The sequence below is a fragment of the Myotis lucifugus genome, unplaced genomic scaffold (genome assembly GCF_000147115.1).
Source record: "Myotis lucifugus unplaced genomic scaffold, Myoluc2.0 scaffold_40, whole genome shotgun sequence".
NCBI classification, from domain to species: Eukaryota; Metazoa; Chordata; class Mammalia; order Chiroptera; family Vespertilionidae; genus Myotis; species Myotis lucifugus.
This window is the reverse complement of record NW_005871088.1, coordinates 3,987,434-4,001,161: the sequence shown is the minus strand read 5'-3', so window position 1 is coordinate 4,001,161 and position 13,728 is coordinate 3,987,434. Positions and strand designations below refer to the sequence as shown.

General features: G+C 48.6%; 2 protein-coding genes across 5 annotated transcripts in view; both read left to right on the top strand.

Annotated features, from left to right (window-relative positions):
- LOC102439734 (melanoma-associated antigen 10-like) overlaps positions 1-6,824 on the top strand; it is a 45,974-nt gene extending 39,150 nt beyond the window's left edge. For 2 of the 4 annotated variants that reach the window (XM_006087743.3, XM_023752974.1), the window contains exon 2: positions 5,584-6,824. In XM_006087743.3, the coding sequence (XP_006087805.1) occupies positions 5,658-6,398 (741 nt within the window). In that variant the 5' untranslated portion in view covers positions 5,584-5,657 and the 3' untranslated portion in view covers positions 6,399-6,824. Of the gene's footprint in view, positions 1-3,554; positions 3,631-4,269; positions 4,377-5,583 lie in introns of those variants that run through there. The other 2 variants (XM_023752973.1, XM_014454944.2) reach the window with 2 other exon arrangements.
- A 6,354-nt stretch (positions 6,825-13,178) lies between these two features.
- The window catches only part of TMEM185A (transmembrane protein 185A), a 40,293-nt gene continuing 39,743 nt past the window's right edge, over positions 13,179-13,728 (top strand). The window contains exon 1 of the mRNA XM_006087741.2: positions 13,179-13,316. Coding sequence (XP_006087803.1) covers positions 13,279-13,316 — 38 coding nt within the window. The 5' untranslated portion in view covers positions 13,179-13,278. The remainder of the gene's footprint in view (positions 13,317-13,728) is intronic.

Below are 13,728 nucleotides of genomic sequence, written 5' to 3'. Positions count from 1 at the left end.
AAGATACGATGTAAGGTATTTTATGCAAAGATACATACTCTGAATGTACATGATTCATTATGTTACTCACTCTTCTAATTCTAGTCTGTTCTTTATAAACTATTAAGATAGTAATTTTTGAAAAGCCAGCACTAACCCACCAAGATGGTTTCAGGTAATTATTAGCATAGACTCTCAATAACATACCTCAACTGCCCCAGCCTTTCCAAGGCAGTGGTACTCCCCCAAGGTTACTGGCATTTGTGGTCTGAATGTTCCCGATTTGTGCCAAGATATAGAGCATAAGTTTAAAATCTTTCTTACTACCTTCCCTGTCATCTGTGTCATACAGCCTACAGCACCTCCCAACTTCCCTACTCCCCCATACTCCCACCCTAGACATAAGTGCCAGCTCATCACAATTTTCAATCTCCCTTAGGGCCTGATCAAATTTTATTGTTCAGATACTGTGTTTCATATTGTATTTGTTTTAAGACTTAATTTTTAACAACGCTTTTATGACAGAATTGGCCCTGTGTCTTCACTGAGCAGCAAGGTAATTTCAAACAAGTGCTCCCCCATGCATTATAGGCTGTGCATGCAGGATGCCACAACCTCATACTGGGTGGAAGAGAGGGATAGCAGAGCTCAGACAAGGTGGTGTCTACTCCAAAGGGGTTTGTGTCCTGGATGTCAATGGGAAAACATTACAGAAATCTGGTATCTAGGTGTTTTTAATTGTAGCTATATCACTTTTGATTTCTTCCTGGTTTTTGCATAGGTTGTTGTTTTTCTTGTCCATCTGGTTTATGAACTGTACAAATACTCTGAATTATTTTTCTGTCATGTTGCATGCTTCTGTTTCACTTATTTCTTTTCTTATCAATTCCTCTTTTTCTTTCTTCTGGGGATTGTTTTGTTGTCTCCCCATTCTAACTATCACTAGAAGGTTCAAATGCTGAGTTGCAGAGGCCTGGGCCATGTGCAGTGGGAGCTTCGCAACACCTGAGTATCACTGAAGAGCTCTGACACCAAGACGTGTGGCTGCCTTGGGTTGGTGGGAGCCACGCTCTCCCAGGATCAGAGTCACTGGCACTCAGTGTGGTCTCGTGCACACACCTAGAATCAGGGACCCTGCCTGCACCATGCTGAAAAAGAGACCCTGCTGGCGTGTGCCAAAAATCAGAGTTCCATAGCATGTGCCAGGAGTCTCCTTGTGCCCACGAGTATCAGAATCTCTGTTTCTTGGTGCACCCTCACACGGAGAATTAGGGTCTCCCTGTGCGCATGCACTGAGAATTGGAGTCACTAGATCTTAGTGTGTGTTCACTGGGAATCAGGGATCCCACGTGTATGCAATGAGAAACAGAGTCAAGTCACTGGTGTTCAGTGCTGCCTCTCACATGGAGAATCAGGGTCCCCGGTCTGCTTCGGGGACCGGGTTGCACAGCCACCTTGTGTCAGCAGGACGTCCACTCCTGCACTGCGGGAAACAGACTTCCATGTGAGCTTGCCCAAAATCAGTCAGGTGGCAAAGCCGCCCTGTGTGGCTGTGGGGTCTGGTCGCGCGATTGCATGCTGCGGGAAACAACCTCCCAGTGTCTGTGCACCCAGGCTCAAATTCAGGTAGCACAGCCGCCCTGTCTGGGGGTGGGGTCTGGTTACTTGAGTGTATGCTGCGGGAAACAGCCTCCCAGTGTCTGTGTGCCCAAGCTCAAACTCAGGTAGCGCAGCTGCCCTGTGTGGGCAGGAGGCCTGCTTGCGTGGAGCGGATCTAGCAGTTCCTATGCCGCTGCAGCAGGCATGCGTGGAGGGGGATGGGCTCTGTGGCTCAGAAATCTGCGGCTGGGATGTCTGGATTCTTGGTGTCTGTGGGTCTTCAGATGTGGTCACAGGTCTTTGTCCTGTGGCTGTAGGGTCCCGATTTGTGGTGGTGAGGCTAGAATCCTAATCTCAAGCAGTTTTGTTTTTCAAGATGGCGTGGTCTCTGTGCCCACATTGGCCACCCCCAGAATGTCCTGTCATTATTTCTTCAAATAGATTTTCTAATCCTTGCTTCTCTTCTTGTCATTCTGGCACCCCTTTTATGCATATGTTACTTCATTTCATGTTGTCCCAAAACCCCCTTAGACTCTCCTCATGCTTTCTAATTTTTTTCTCCAATTGCTGTTCAGATTGGGTGTGTTTTTCTGCCCTGTCTTCTAACTTGCTAATTCAGTCCTCACCTTCTTCTATTCTACTACTGAAACTTTCCATTGTGTTTTTTATTGTAGCTATATCATTCTTCATTTTCTCTTGATTCTTACATAGGTTGTTGATTTTCTCATGCAGCTGGTTTACAAACTGTATGAACCTTACTCTGAATTCTTTTTCTGACATTGCATGCTGCTATTTCATTTAATTCCTTTTCTGGCAATTTCTCCTTTTCTTTCCTTTGGGGGTTGTTTCTTTTTCTCCCCATTTTTGCTTTCACCAAGGGGTCCATGTGCCGAGTCATGTGGGGCCTGTGTCTGAATCAGTGGGCTTGGCGGGAGGGTCGCTCACTCCAGGACTCACCAGAGGGCCCAGGTGTTGGGTAGCTGGGTAGGGCCTGTGGCTGAAGTGGCAGGATTGGCAGGAGGGAGGCATACTCTGTGGCTCACAAGATCCTGTGGCCAGGGAGTTTGGAGTGCCAGTGTCTGTGGGCCTGCAGATGAAGTAACAAGTCTTTGGCTGGAGTGGCTATAGGGTCCTGTATGGTGTCTGAGGCCAGTCTGGGTGGTGGTAAGGATGGGATCCTAGTCACAAAAGCTCTCCCCTTCAAGATGTGTCATTTCTGTGCCAGAGCCAGCCGCTCCAGTAGTGCTTACAGGGGTAGCAGTGCCCCCCCCCACCTATTATAGCCTGGTCTGCCAGCCCTCAAGACTCTGGCAGGATCTAACTGTCCCTCACTCACACTCACACACACACACACACACACACACACACACACACACACCACACGTCCACACACTCCCCTTTTGCTCACTCATTCACTCAGTCACACTTTCTTCCCTCACTTCCATCCTGCCAGCTGCCATCTTAACTCTCCCATCTATGCTACTTTCAACAATAAAGATAAAAACTTTTAAAAAGTGTAGGGCCTCAGGTCCACAGAACAGAGCGTAGAGATGCTTCCCAGAGCCAAGTGGTATTTCAGGGCTTCACATCTGGGCCCATGAAACTCTGGGTTTTATTGTAATGAACAGGACCTCAGGTATGCAGAGGGAGGACCCAGGGCCTGCCAGAGTCAAGATGAGGACCTGGAGGGAAGACTGAGTGGATCCAGGAACCCCCATCTAGAGGCCTCACAACCAAGCTCACTCTTGGTTTTAGCCCTGGTAGGCTCCATGAATGCTTTCATGAATAATGTTCACTGACTTTCACCCCAGAAGTCTGAGAGAGGTGAGGGCCAAATCAGAGAGGCTGGCTACAGGCCCATAGAGGGAAGAGGCCCAGTCTTGCATAGAATCAAATTATTGCCCTAAAAGAGGACTGGGGTCTCCCACAGAATCCAGAATTGCCTCTGCTGTCAGCACCCTGAGTCCTGGAGGCTGGGCTGTCTGGCTGAGTACCATTTCCCAGAAACCACCAGCCCCCATCACTTCAGAGAACTCTGGAATCAAGGACAAGGTCAGAAAGGAGCAAGTTGAGGTTTTTAGTCATGGCCCAGTCTTTACCTGGAAACAAGGTGAGGATGAGAGGAAGGGTTAAACACTCCAAGGAATTTTTCAGTCCCCTGCTGGTAGCCTGGCTATCCCCTGGCTTGATTGCCTGATGTAATATCCACAGACTTCACTTGAGGTCTGTGAGAGGCCTTGATCTGTGAGGACCTGGGTCTGAGAAAAATGTGAGGTCAAGGGAGGGAAGTGTCTCACGATCTTCCAGGTGACAATGTGCTGACCTTTTGTGAAACCTGAATGTGCACTGTCTTCTCAGAAAGGGAAGGATGGCACAAAGTCCAGATGTCCCCTGTTCTCAGACCTGAAAGAAGCATGTTGGCTTTAAGTGGCATGCTCTTTTCTATCATGGGCAGGAAAGTAGGGAGTCATCAAAGAGGAGAGGTTTTGGTGGGAGAGATCAAGAGTTCCAAGAGGAGGGCCTGGAAGAAGGGCAGGTCCTGGCAGGAGTAAAAGTGAATAATCTACAGGGGTATTTGGGCAATCAAATCAGGATAGAGAGCCCTGTCTCTGCTGCTAGACTTTTGTGATGTTGACAGGGGTAGGGATGATTTGGGTCATGGATATGAAGCTGCTTCACTTTGTTCTGTAGTCTCTTAGGGAGGTGAGGACCTTGGTCTGAGAGGACGACATCAGGTCATTTGAGGAAGTACTCCTGTTCAACTGAGAGCAGAGTCCTACGTCCTGCCAAGAGTCAAGGTGAGGTCCCTAAAGGTGGAGGGAGTGTAGCCCAATCTCCAGAACAAAGTGGGTGCCCCCCCCAAAATATTGTCTTTGCCTATTGTCAGCCCTGGAAACCCTGTGCAGGGCTTTCAGGCTGGGCCTCTTTCCATTTTCACCTCCATAGACCCAGGAATGGCAGGACCTTGGTCTGCTGATCTGGACTCAAGCTAGGTGAGGCAGGAAGCCAGGCCCCAGAAGGGGCCATGGTGAGGACTGAGGGAACCCTTCACACCAGGACATGTGGAACCCATAGATTATGGCCACACATTGTTGTCTCTTGATGGCAATGATAAGCCCCTATACAGGTGCTACGAAATATGAGGACCTCTCACTTCTCTTAAGTTTCAGGGATATGTGTTCTTGTTGTAAGAGTGTGATATCAGGAAAGCAGGGGGTGGGGTGGGAGAAGCAGGCCTTCAGTGGGTACAGAAGGATCCTTCCCCCATAAAGAGACTTTATACCACCCCACCCTACAGGACCACTGTCAGACCCAGTATCTCCAAATGTGCTAGCTGCACCCTGAGGAGTCTTCTTACTTTCACCTTCAGGATCTTAGGGGAAAAGTTGCCCAGGAGGAGAGACCCCTGTGAGACCTAAGAACACCCTTATAGAGTAGCCCTAAAATTCTCCATTTTCAGAGCCACTGAGGGTGTGTTTCTCAGCTGAGGATACTCACATTCCCCCTCTTCTTTTTTCATCCTCATAGGAGGCGTGAGGATACTTTCCCCAATTGATTTTTAGAAAGTGGAAGGGAGGGGGTAGAGAGAGAGAGAAAGAGAGAGAAACATTGATGTGTTAATGACACATTGGTTGCCTACCACAAGCGCCCAGGCCTGGAGCAGAGATTGTAACTGCAACCGAGATATGTGCTCTTGACCAGGAATTAAATGCTCTGGTGGGCAAGCTAATCCTCTAACCACTGAACCATGCCAGCAAGGGCCTCAGGTTCCCTCTCTTTATCCAACTTGTTGTTCCCCATGGCCCATTTCCTGCCCACAGTCTGGTTGATGCCCAATACGAATCATCATGCCTCTTGGTTAGAAAGGGATCTCTGTAATCTCAAGGAAGACCATCAGGATTCAAGGGAGAATCAAAGCCAGTTTGAAGTGTGGCTGTTTGGGAATGAGGACTTGGTTGTGTCTGCCTCCTTATCTTTGTCCCTCTCTGCCTTGTTCCCATGCAGCCTAGAGAAGGTGTGTGCTGCTGAGACACCAAGTCCTCCCCAGAGCCCTCTGGGTTCCTGACTCTGCCTCTGCCATGGCGGCCCCTGTGTGTAGCCAGTCTGAAGATGAGGGCTTCAGCAGCCAAGATGAACAGGAGACAAGCAGCAGAGAGGACTCTGGAGATGCTGAGTCGTCACTCCATGATGCCCTATATTTGAAGATGACTGAACTGGTGGAGTTTCTACTCCTGAAGTATCGTGCAAAGCAGCCAACTACTAAGGCAGAAATGCTGAGTAGAGTCATAAGAAAGTATCAGGACCACTTCCCTGAGATATTCAGCCTAGCCTCTGAGTGCATGCAGCTCCTCTTTGGCATTGATGTGAAGGAAGTGGACCCCAGCAACCTCACCTATGTCCTGGTCACCACTTTGGGGCTCACATATGATGGGATGGTGTCCAATGGGCAATCCATGCCCAACACTGGCCTCCTGGTCATGCTCCTGAGATTGATCCTCGCAGAGGGCGACTGTGCCCCTGAGGAGAATGTCTGGGAAGCACTGAGTGTCATGGGTGTGTGTGATGGGAAGGAGCATTGGATCTATGGGGAGCCCAGGGAGCTCCTCACCAAAGTTTGGGTGCAGGAAAAGTACCTGGAGTACCGACAGGTGCCCAACAGTGATCCTGCACGCTATGAGTTCCTGTGGGGTCCCAGGGCCCACGCTGAGACCACCAAGTTGAAAGTCCTCAAGTTTTTTCTCAGGGATTATAGAAGGGATCCCAGGTCTGTCCCATCCCTGTTTCAAGAGGCTCTGAGTGATGAGGAAGAGGGAGCCTAAGCCAAGTTTCTCCCAGTCATGTTTCAGGCCCACATCTGACATGATGTGAGGCCAATTCTTCACTGTGTTTGAGAAGAGGGTAGTCAACATTCTAGGTAGTGAGGCCCAGGGAAAGTTGGAGGAATAAGGGCTGTAGTATCTTTGGGTTTAGAAATTTATCCTTGATTTGTGTCGAAATTTTCAAATGTTGTTCCTTTCCATAGAACGTTTCATAAGCTTCAGTATCTAAGTTTGTGAATGACATTGACCATACATTTATTTGTACTATCTAGTTCAAAAGAAAGAGTTTTGCTATTGTGTAACACAAATTGGGACACTTTCCATCCTACTCTGTGATCCCAAACTAGATAATATGGCATTGGAAAAGGATTTCCTTGGAAATGTGAAAGAACTCATCGGTACAAACAATGGGTTCAAGAAACAAAAATAAAAGCAAAAGGTTGTTAATTCTTACTTCTGGTCCTTTTTTGTCTCTCTTTCTATGAAACAAACTGTATAAGGATCCTTGGATTTGCTTGGTTCATTCAAGAAAGTGGAGGGATTTCATCTGAATAAAGATGGTTCAGTGGTTCATTTAATCCCCAAACTGATCCTATGTCCTCTGGAAGGCCCTGTATTAGTAGTGGGGACACCAACATAAGCAGGGCACACCCACCCACAGGATGATAGCTTAGGAGCCACAGTCATATGAGGAAAGTGGTGAGGTGTCCCCTAAGTTCTATAGAACAAGTAAAAGAAGGGGAGAGGCAGTGGGGCTCCAGGGGACAGCACTCAAGTGTAAATGGCTTGAGCCAGGGCAGTTTGGGGCTTTGGGAAGCTGTGTTTCCCTTGTGGGGGTTGATTGTAAAGAAGCTGGGTGGTGGCAGTGGCCAGACTCTGTAGATGGTATATATTGGATGTAAACGTCTGAAATGGAGAATTGCTCTGAATTTCCTTCTGGATCATGTATAAATCAGAGAGAAAAATCCACCCCAGTCAGGAAGGGAAGGGTGTCTTTCCTGTGCTTCTGTCTCATTTAAGAAGAACACAGTGAAGAGATAGGTGTTTTATCCCCATTAACTACAAGGATTTCCTGAGCAATAAGGATCATGCTCCTTAAACCAATGCCCCTAAGTTACTGGACATGCACTCTTTTTTTTCTGGCCTGGGAAAGCCACGGCTGATTCCATTGAATTGACAATTTATTACAGTTACCTTCAGTTTACCTCGGCCAACTATAAGCAAGTGCTGGATATTAGTGAGATGACATGAAGGAAAATAGGTGGTTTTAATGGAAGGGTAGCTTCAAACAGGAAAGAAGTTGGTATTGGACTGGAATTCTGGGGGCTTTGTGTTGATTGCACCCTGTTTTTGAGAGTCCACACCCACAAAGAATAGTCTATCCTTTAGGAGGGAATTTCACCAAGCAGCCGTTTTGGCTCATTTACTATTTAGTTTCTAATTGGGCTCTGAGATCTTTGATTGACCAGAGAAACACATTTTCAAAGGAGAGATTGGTAGCGTCGGGGGTCAAAATTATACTAGAAATAACTACTAACTACTGTAAATCCAATATACACCAGTTTCCTTGTTCATGTACACTCAGAAATGTGGAAGGCAGCAGAGACTCACAGGTGGATATTGTGATCTTGAACAGGAAGAAAGGAGAAAATTCACAGCCTCATGAGATTTCAGGGGGTATTGCCATGGAAAGTGCAGAAAGGTCCTCTGGAATTAAGAGGGTGAGCTTTCTCTGCTGAGATGTGTAGAATGATTTGAAAATTACATGTAATGGGGGATTTGAAGCACCTTTCACACAGTAGTGGGGGGCACTGGAAAAAGGTGGAGAATTTCAAGGGAAATGTGACTTTCTGAGAAAGTCCTCCCAGAAATGAAGGGGATTTTGTCACCACAGATTATAGCAACTACATTTTGGAGCTTCTACCATGCAACTGTTGACTGGGAGATGTCAAGTGCTCATCCTCACCTTGTTTTCCTCTTCCCTGAATGAATGGGGACATCACCACTGCTGTCCACTCTCTCTCCACCCTGGCCCCAGTCTGCACATCTTGGGGCTTTGCTCTGCCTGTGTCCCCAGTAATGATGTTCATGTGCAGTTATCTTCACATGACAGCCCCAGAAGAGTATCCCCTTTCAGCCAGTATGGTTCAGGCAAAGCTGGCAGGATGTGAGATATCTTCCTGGTGAGTTTCCTAGTGATGGATAAATAATAATCATTGTCATGTAACCATGTGACTAATCACTGTGACTGCAAGTTATCTTCTATATATATAAAAGGCTAATATGCTAATTGTCCATCTAACCAGTGGCTATGATGCACACTGACCACCAGGGGACAGACGCTCAGTGCAGGAGTTGCTGTGATGCTCACTGGCCATTTACAGAGAAATGGCACCGCTGACCTGCCGCCCACAAAGCAACACTCGGCTTCCCCCAAGTGGACACAGTCCCTGCCACCACCCTGGAGCAACACCCCACCAAATTGCAGCCAATGCTGCTGAGACCCCATGGTGAAAAATGTGGCTCACAGCCCAGCCCAGCCCGGAAACAGTGGCTGTGGGCACCGAGTAATGATGTCACGTAGCAACACCCAGCTTCCTCTCCCTGGTGATAACTAACCTTCTTGCAGTTTCTTCAGCCCAGGAACACAACTTGCTTTACAGCCAGGTGCAAACATTTCACACTTTAACCAACTGTCTGTGAAGCATTTTCCTGTGCCTCATCTCATTTGATCCTCACAGAAGTCCTGGAGTAGGTAGGTAGGAGACTTGGTGGAATCCTATTTTCTTTTCATTAGCCAGAAAAGAGAGATTTAGAAAGCTTAGAAATGGACCCAACTGAAAAGAAGTAAGAAATGGCAGACCTTGAAAATGACTTCAGGTTTTTGTCACTGTGCAGACTATAGTCAAATACTGCTGCAGTTAAATATTTTACCCTTTGTTCTCCCTGAGTGATCTACAATAATAATCTGCTTCATGTTGATATTTACTGCTGTGTTGCTGGCAGTTATCTGAAAGAGAAGTTGGGGTGCTTCACTGGGCTGGGAAAAGTTTAGCTAAATTAGAAAATAGGTCTAATTAAGCAAGTTTATCTATATATATAAAGCTCTTGCCAATTGCACACATGTATTTCCATTTGTCATTGTCAATTGTGAATTTGGTTGACACTTCTATTATAGAGAAAGGGCGAATAGCAATATTAAAATATTTCTTCTAATTAATTTCCTTTCAATGTGCATGAATTCGTGCACCAGGCCACTAGTTTTCAAATAATTCCCATTGTTATGCTCAAATGCTTGATTAAACTGATGGTCTTGTTCAGGTGATTATTAGGGGTTGGTGTCTGAGGATGAGGCTGAGGGCAGAGAGAGTGGCAAGGGTGCCTTGTCAGTCACCCACAAAACCAGCTTGGACCTTGTGTTCCAAAGAGTCAATTTGAGCAGAGGAAGGTAGAAGATGGTAGGGGTGGTCAACAGGATGCCCCCTCCCAGGGCCCCAGATACCTGAGAGCCAAGTGAGAATTTGGAAAGGACCTGGACAGAGGAGGGCTTTAGGGTCCAGGGATGCAGGCTTGGAAGATGCTCAGCAATCCCAGGAGAGTTGGAACGAGGAACACCCACCAGATTCCATCTGAGCTGCCCTGGACTGGCCTGTGGAAGAACTCTGGGCAGATGCAGCAGGAGATGAGCTGGAACCCTTGGGACATCATGAAATGAGTGTCCTTGGGACAAGTGCCAGGACCAGAACCCTGTGGGGCACTGCAGGATGAAAGTAAGAACACCAAATGCCCATTCCTGGAGGGAACTGATTGGTGTGAGATAGTGCTCACACAAGGAGGCTATGGACCACAGGGCAGGGACAGCTTGAACATCCTGAGAATTTCCCAGGTTCTTCAGGGAGGACTTTTCAGGGTACAGAAACCTGTAACGTAGCCTCTGCAAACACACATCACCCAGTTGTCTGGCCAGTCCTGATGAAGTTGGGGCAGAGTACACAGGAGCTTTACTGCCTATCAGCAGGAATGTTCTGACATTTTTTAGATGCCCTGAGCCTGCCCTGTGAGTGGAGGTGTGATGAGTCTCAGCCATGGTCCTGCTCCCATAAGAAATCACCATTCCCCTGCCAGGACTATAGCCTGCTCTGAACTCCAGCCTCCTGAGCAAGGTGCTGACTTCCTGCCTGGCTCTCACCTAACCTCCTCTGCAGGAACTATGTGCGGCAGCTGTCCTGGGAGAGTAATTGGTCCCAGCTCTTAGCCTGTCTTTGGTCCCTTTGCTGGGATTTGGCATAAGGATAGGGGTGGGCTCATGGCAGGGTGGCAGGATGTAGTGTGTGACACCAGTGGGTATCCACAAGGCAGAATCAGGCAAAGCCATGTTTGCCCAGCACCAGAGATCCTATCCAAAAGGGTCCCATAGACACCTCCTTGTGGATGCAAGAGAGTATAGTCCCTGTGGGTACTGTGCAGGAGACTGCTGACCTGCCATGTGCCTGACCTCCAGCCTGCCCAGAGGTGTGAGCCACAGGACAACTTTGCTTTCCTTGAAATCACAGCAAATTTGAAGCAGTGCGGTACAAATACTTCTGGAAAATTGGGTATGTGAGGCCTTGGTTAAGTCCTATTATTGTCATATATCCTCATGGACAGGGCTGTATGTTCTCCTTGGCAATTTGGTTTGTCAGAGCAAAAGAATACATGGACAATTTGTTGTGTATTCGTGTACTATTCCCTAGGCCAGTGGTCGGCAAACTGCTGCTCAACAAACCGTGGCTTTCGAGCCACATGCGGCTCTTTGGCCTCTTGAGTGTGGCTCTTCCACAAAATACCAACTTCTGCGCATGGGCCACGAAGTTTCAATTGCACTGTACATGCATGCCCGCACGTGGTATTTTATGGAAGAGCCACACTCAAGGGGCCAAAGAGCAGCATGTGGCTCGTGAGCCGCAGTTTGCCGACCACTGGCCTAGGCTAAACAGTACCCCCTGACGTGGTCATCTCTGGGCCCACTGTGGTCCTTCAGAGCAGAGGGTTCAGCTGTGTGACTCCTTGTAACCTCACCAAAGTAGTACCTGCCATCAAGGCTCTGGAGACACTGACAGCTTGCCTGGTCTCTGTGAAACTCTTGAAAGGGCAACAATGCCTATTATTCAAGTGTCTTATCAGACAAACAATTTTACTCCTTATTGCCTTTTTGGGGTGAGTCTGACGGTAATTAAGATGGCACTGGCCACTGTCAAGTACCTCTTTCTAGCTGCGTGTGGGTTGCAAGTTCAGCCAGACCCCCCAGTTGCATCTTTACTCCTACATCCTTACTAGCTGGGTGGCTCAGGGCACATTCTACAAGCTTTTCTGTGCCTCAGCATTCTCTCCTGTATTTAAATGTTCATTGGGAACCTCCTAAGGGTTGGATGACTCTGCCTGAAGGATAGGCAGGGGAGGTGGACCCAAAACTCTGGTGCTTCAGCAGTTGACAAACTTGATTTAGATTACTCATCCTTAAAACAAGCTCATATAATAATACCCATTTCCCAGTGGGTTTGGGAAGCCAAATTACTACTTGTGAAATGTTTTCAAGTTCTCAGAAGAAAGGTGATACATCACAGCAAAGTATGACTATCATAATTGTGATCTTCTGAAGCTGCCTCAGGGCTAACCTGTATAAAATTGCCATTCATGAAATTGTGGTATTGTAACAATGACTATTATCCATAATGCCAGAGTAATGTCTAAAGTATTGCTGTGTTCATGGAAAACTTAAATAATCCAGAAGGAAATGAAGAAGGTAGACTAAGTCACCTGTTGTGAGCTTGTCCTGCTCTCCAATTCCAAAAGTAAATAGACTCCCTGAGGAGGTAGACAACTGTAAGAGCACCAAACAACAACAGCATTCTTAGGGCACCTAGTGTGCATCATGCAAGTTGTCATAGAATGTTCCCAACAAGTTTAGAAAGTAGGTTTTATTATCTCTGCAGAGGAGAAAAATTGAGGCTCAAAGATGTTGACTTGTCCAATGAAGATGAACCTGGGAGTTGAAATAGATGGTCTGCAATGGGGAAAGAGGCCAGATGTAAGGTGACCAAAAAGTCTAGGCAGGAGCCAAGGAGTCTCTGAATTAGGTTAGCAAAGCAAGGATGATTCCCAGATTTCCAGTTTGGGCATCCCCGAACCCCCACCCGTGAATGTCTGCTGCTAAAGGAGAAAGCAACCTATTAGGGGTAGGCCTTAGGGAGGGAAGATGACTTTGGTGCAGGGTAAACTGAGTTTGGGTAGGCCAGCATATCCCTTTGAGCTGGTCTGCGCCTTGGGAGGGAAGTTGAGAAGCAGACGTTGGAGTCACTGACACATCTGAGTAGTGAAGCCTGGGATAAGATCGCCAAAATGCAACTTCTCACCTTTGGCCACTTCTTCCCTTTCCCTAGGAGGCTCAGTACTCAGTAGCAGAAATGTCCAGAAGGCAGCATGGGTCAAGGCAGGTGCCCTGGAAGACCTCACTGCAGGCCTCCTAAGCGGCCGCTCCCTCCCCGCAAGTCTGCACCTAGTCAGCGTCCTCGTTGGGCTCTTCGCCCCTCCCTAGGACCCCGGTCTCCACCAGCCTCTAGATCCCACAGTCTCCTCAGCCCGCCAGGAAGGGAAAGGGTCAGGGACTGGCATAGCTCAAGACCCAGGCTCTTCACAGGGTCGACGGGCGGGGCCTAGGGCGCATGCGCGACTGCTGTACGGCATCCCGGAAGGAGGGGCAGGAGGCGGCGGCTCTGGTTTCTCAGGGTGGCAGCGGCAGCAGCGGGGACGCGGCTGGCGCGGGCACCATGAACCCGTTGTAAAGCGCAGGCTGCGCGGGGGGCGGGGGGAGGAGGAGGCCGCCGCGGTGAAGTTCTCCGCCATGAACCTGAGGGGCCTCTTCCAGGACTTCAACCCGAGGTGAGGCGCTGCGGGCTCGGCTCTAGGGAGGCGCAGCGGCGCTAAGCTGCAGGGAGAGGCAGGGCACCTGCAGCCCCGGGCGCCTGCCTGAGCTTCCCTGCCGGTGCGAGAGACTCTCTGGGAAAACAGTTGGTCTCGGCCCAGGCCCGCTTCCTCCTCCCGCGCCCAGTGCCTTCAGTCCTCTGGCCTGTGGCACAATCTAGAGTCTCCCGGCCAGGAACCCCGGTCTTCTTGGCGTGCCCTCTCTTATTGCTGTCCCAACGTCTCCCTCTCAGTTCCAGCTTTTCGCACCCCTCTGCCTGCCCCCTATTCCCCTCACAAGGCCATTTCACTTGCCCGCACACCCCTATCCCACAGGTCTTCTCAGCCTTTGAGGTTTCCTTGGAGGTAAGCCCATTCCTCCCTTGTTGCT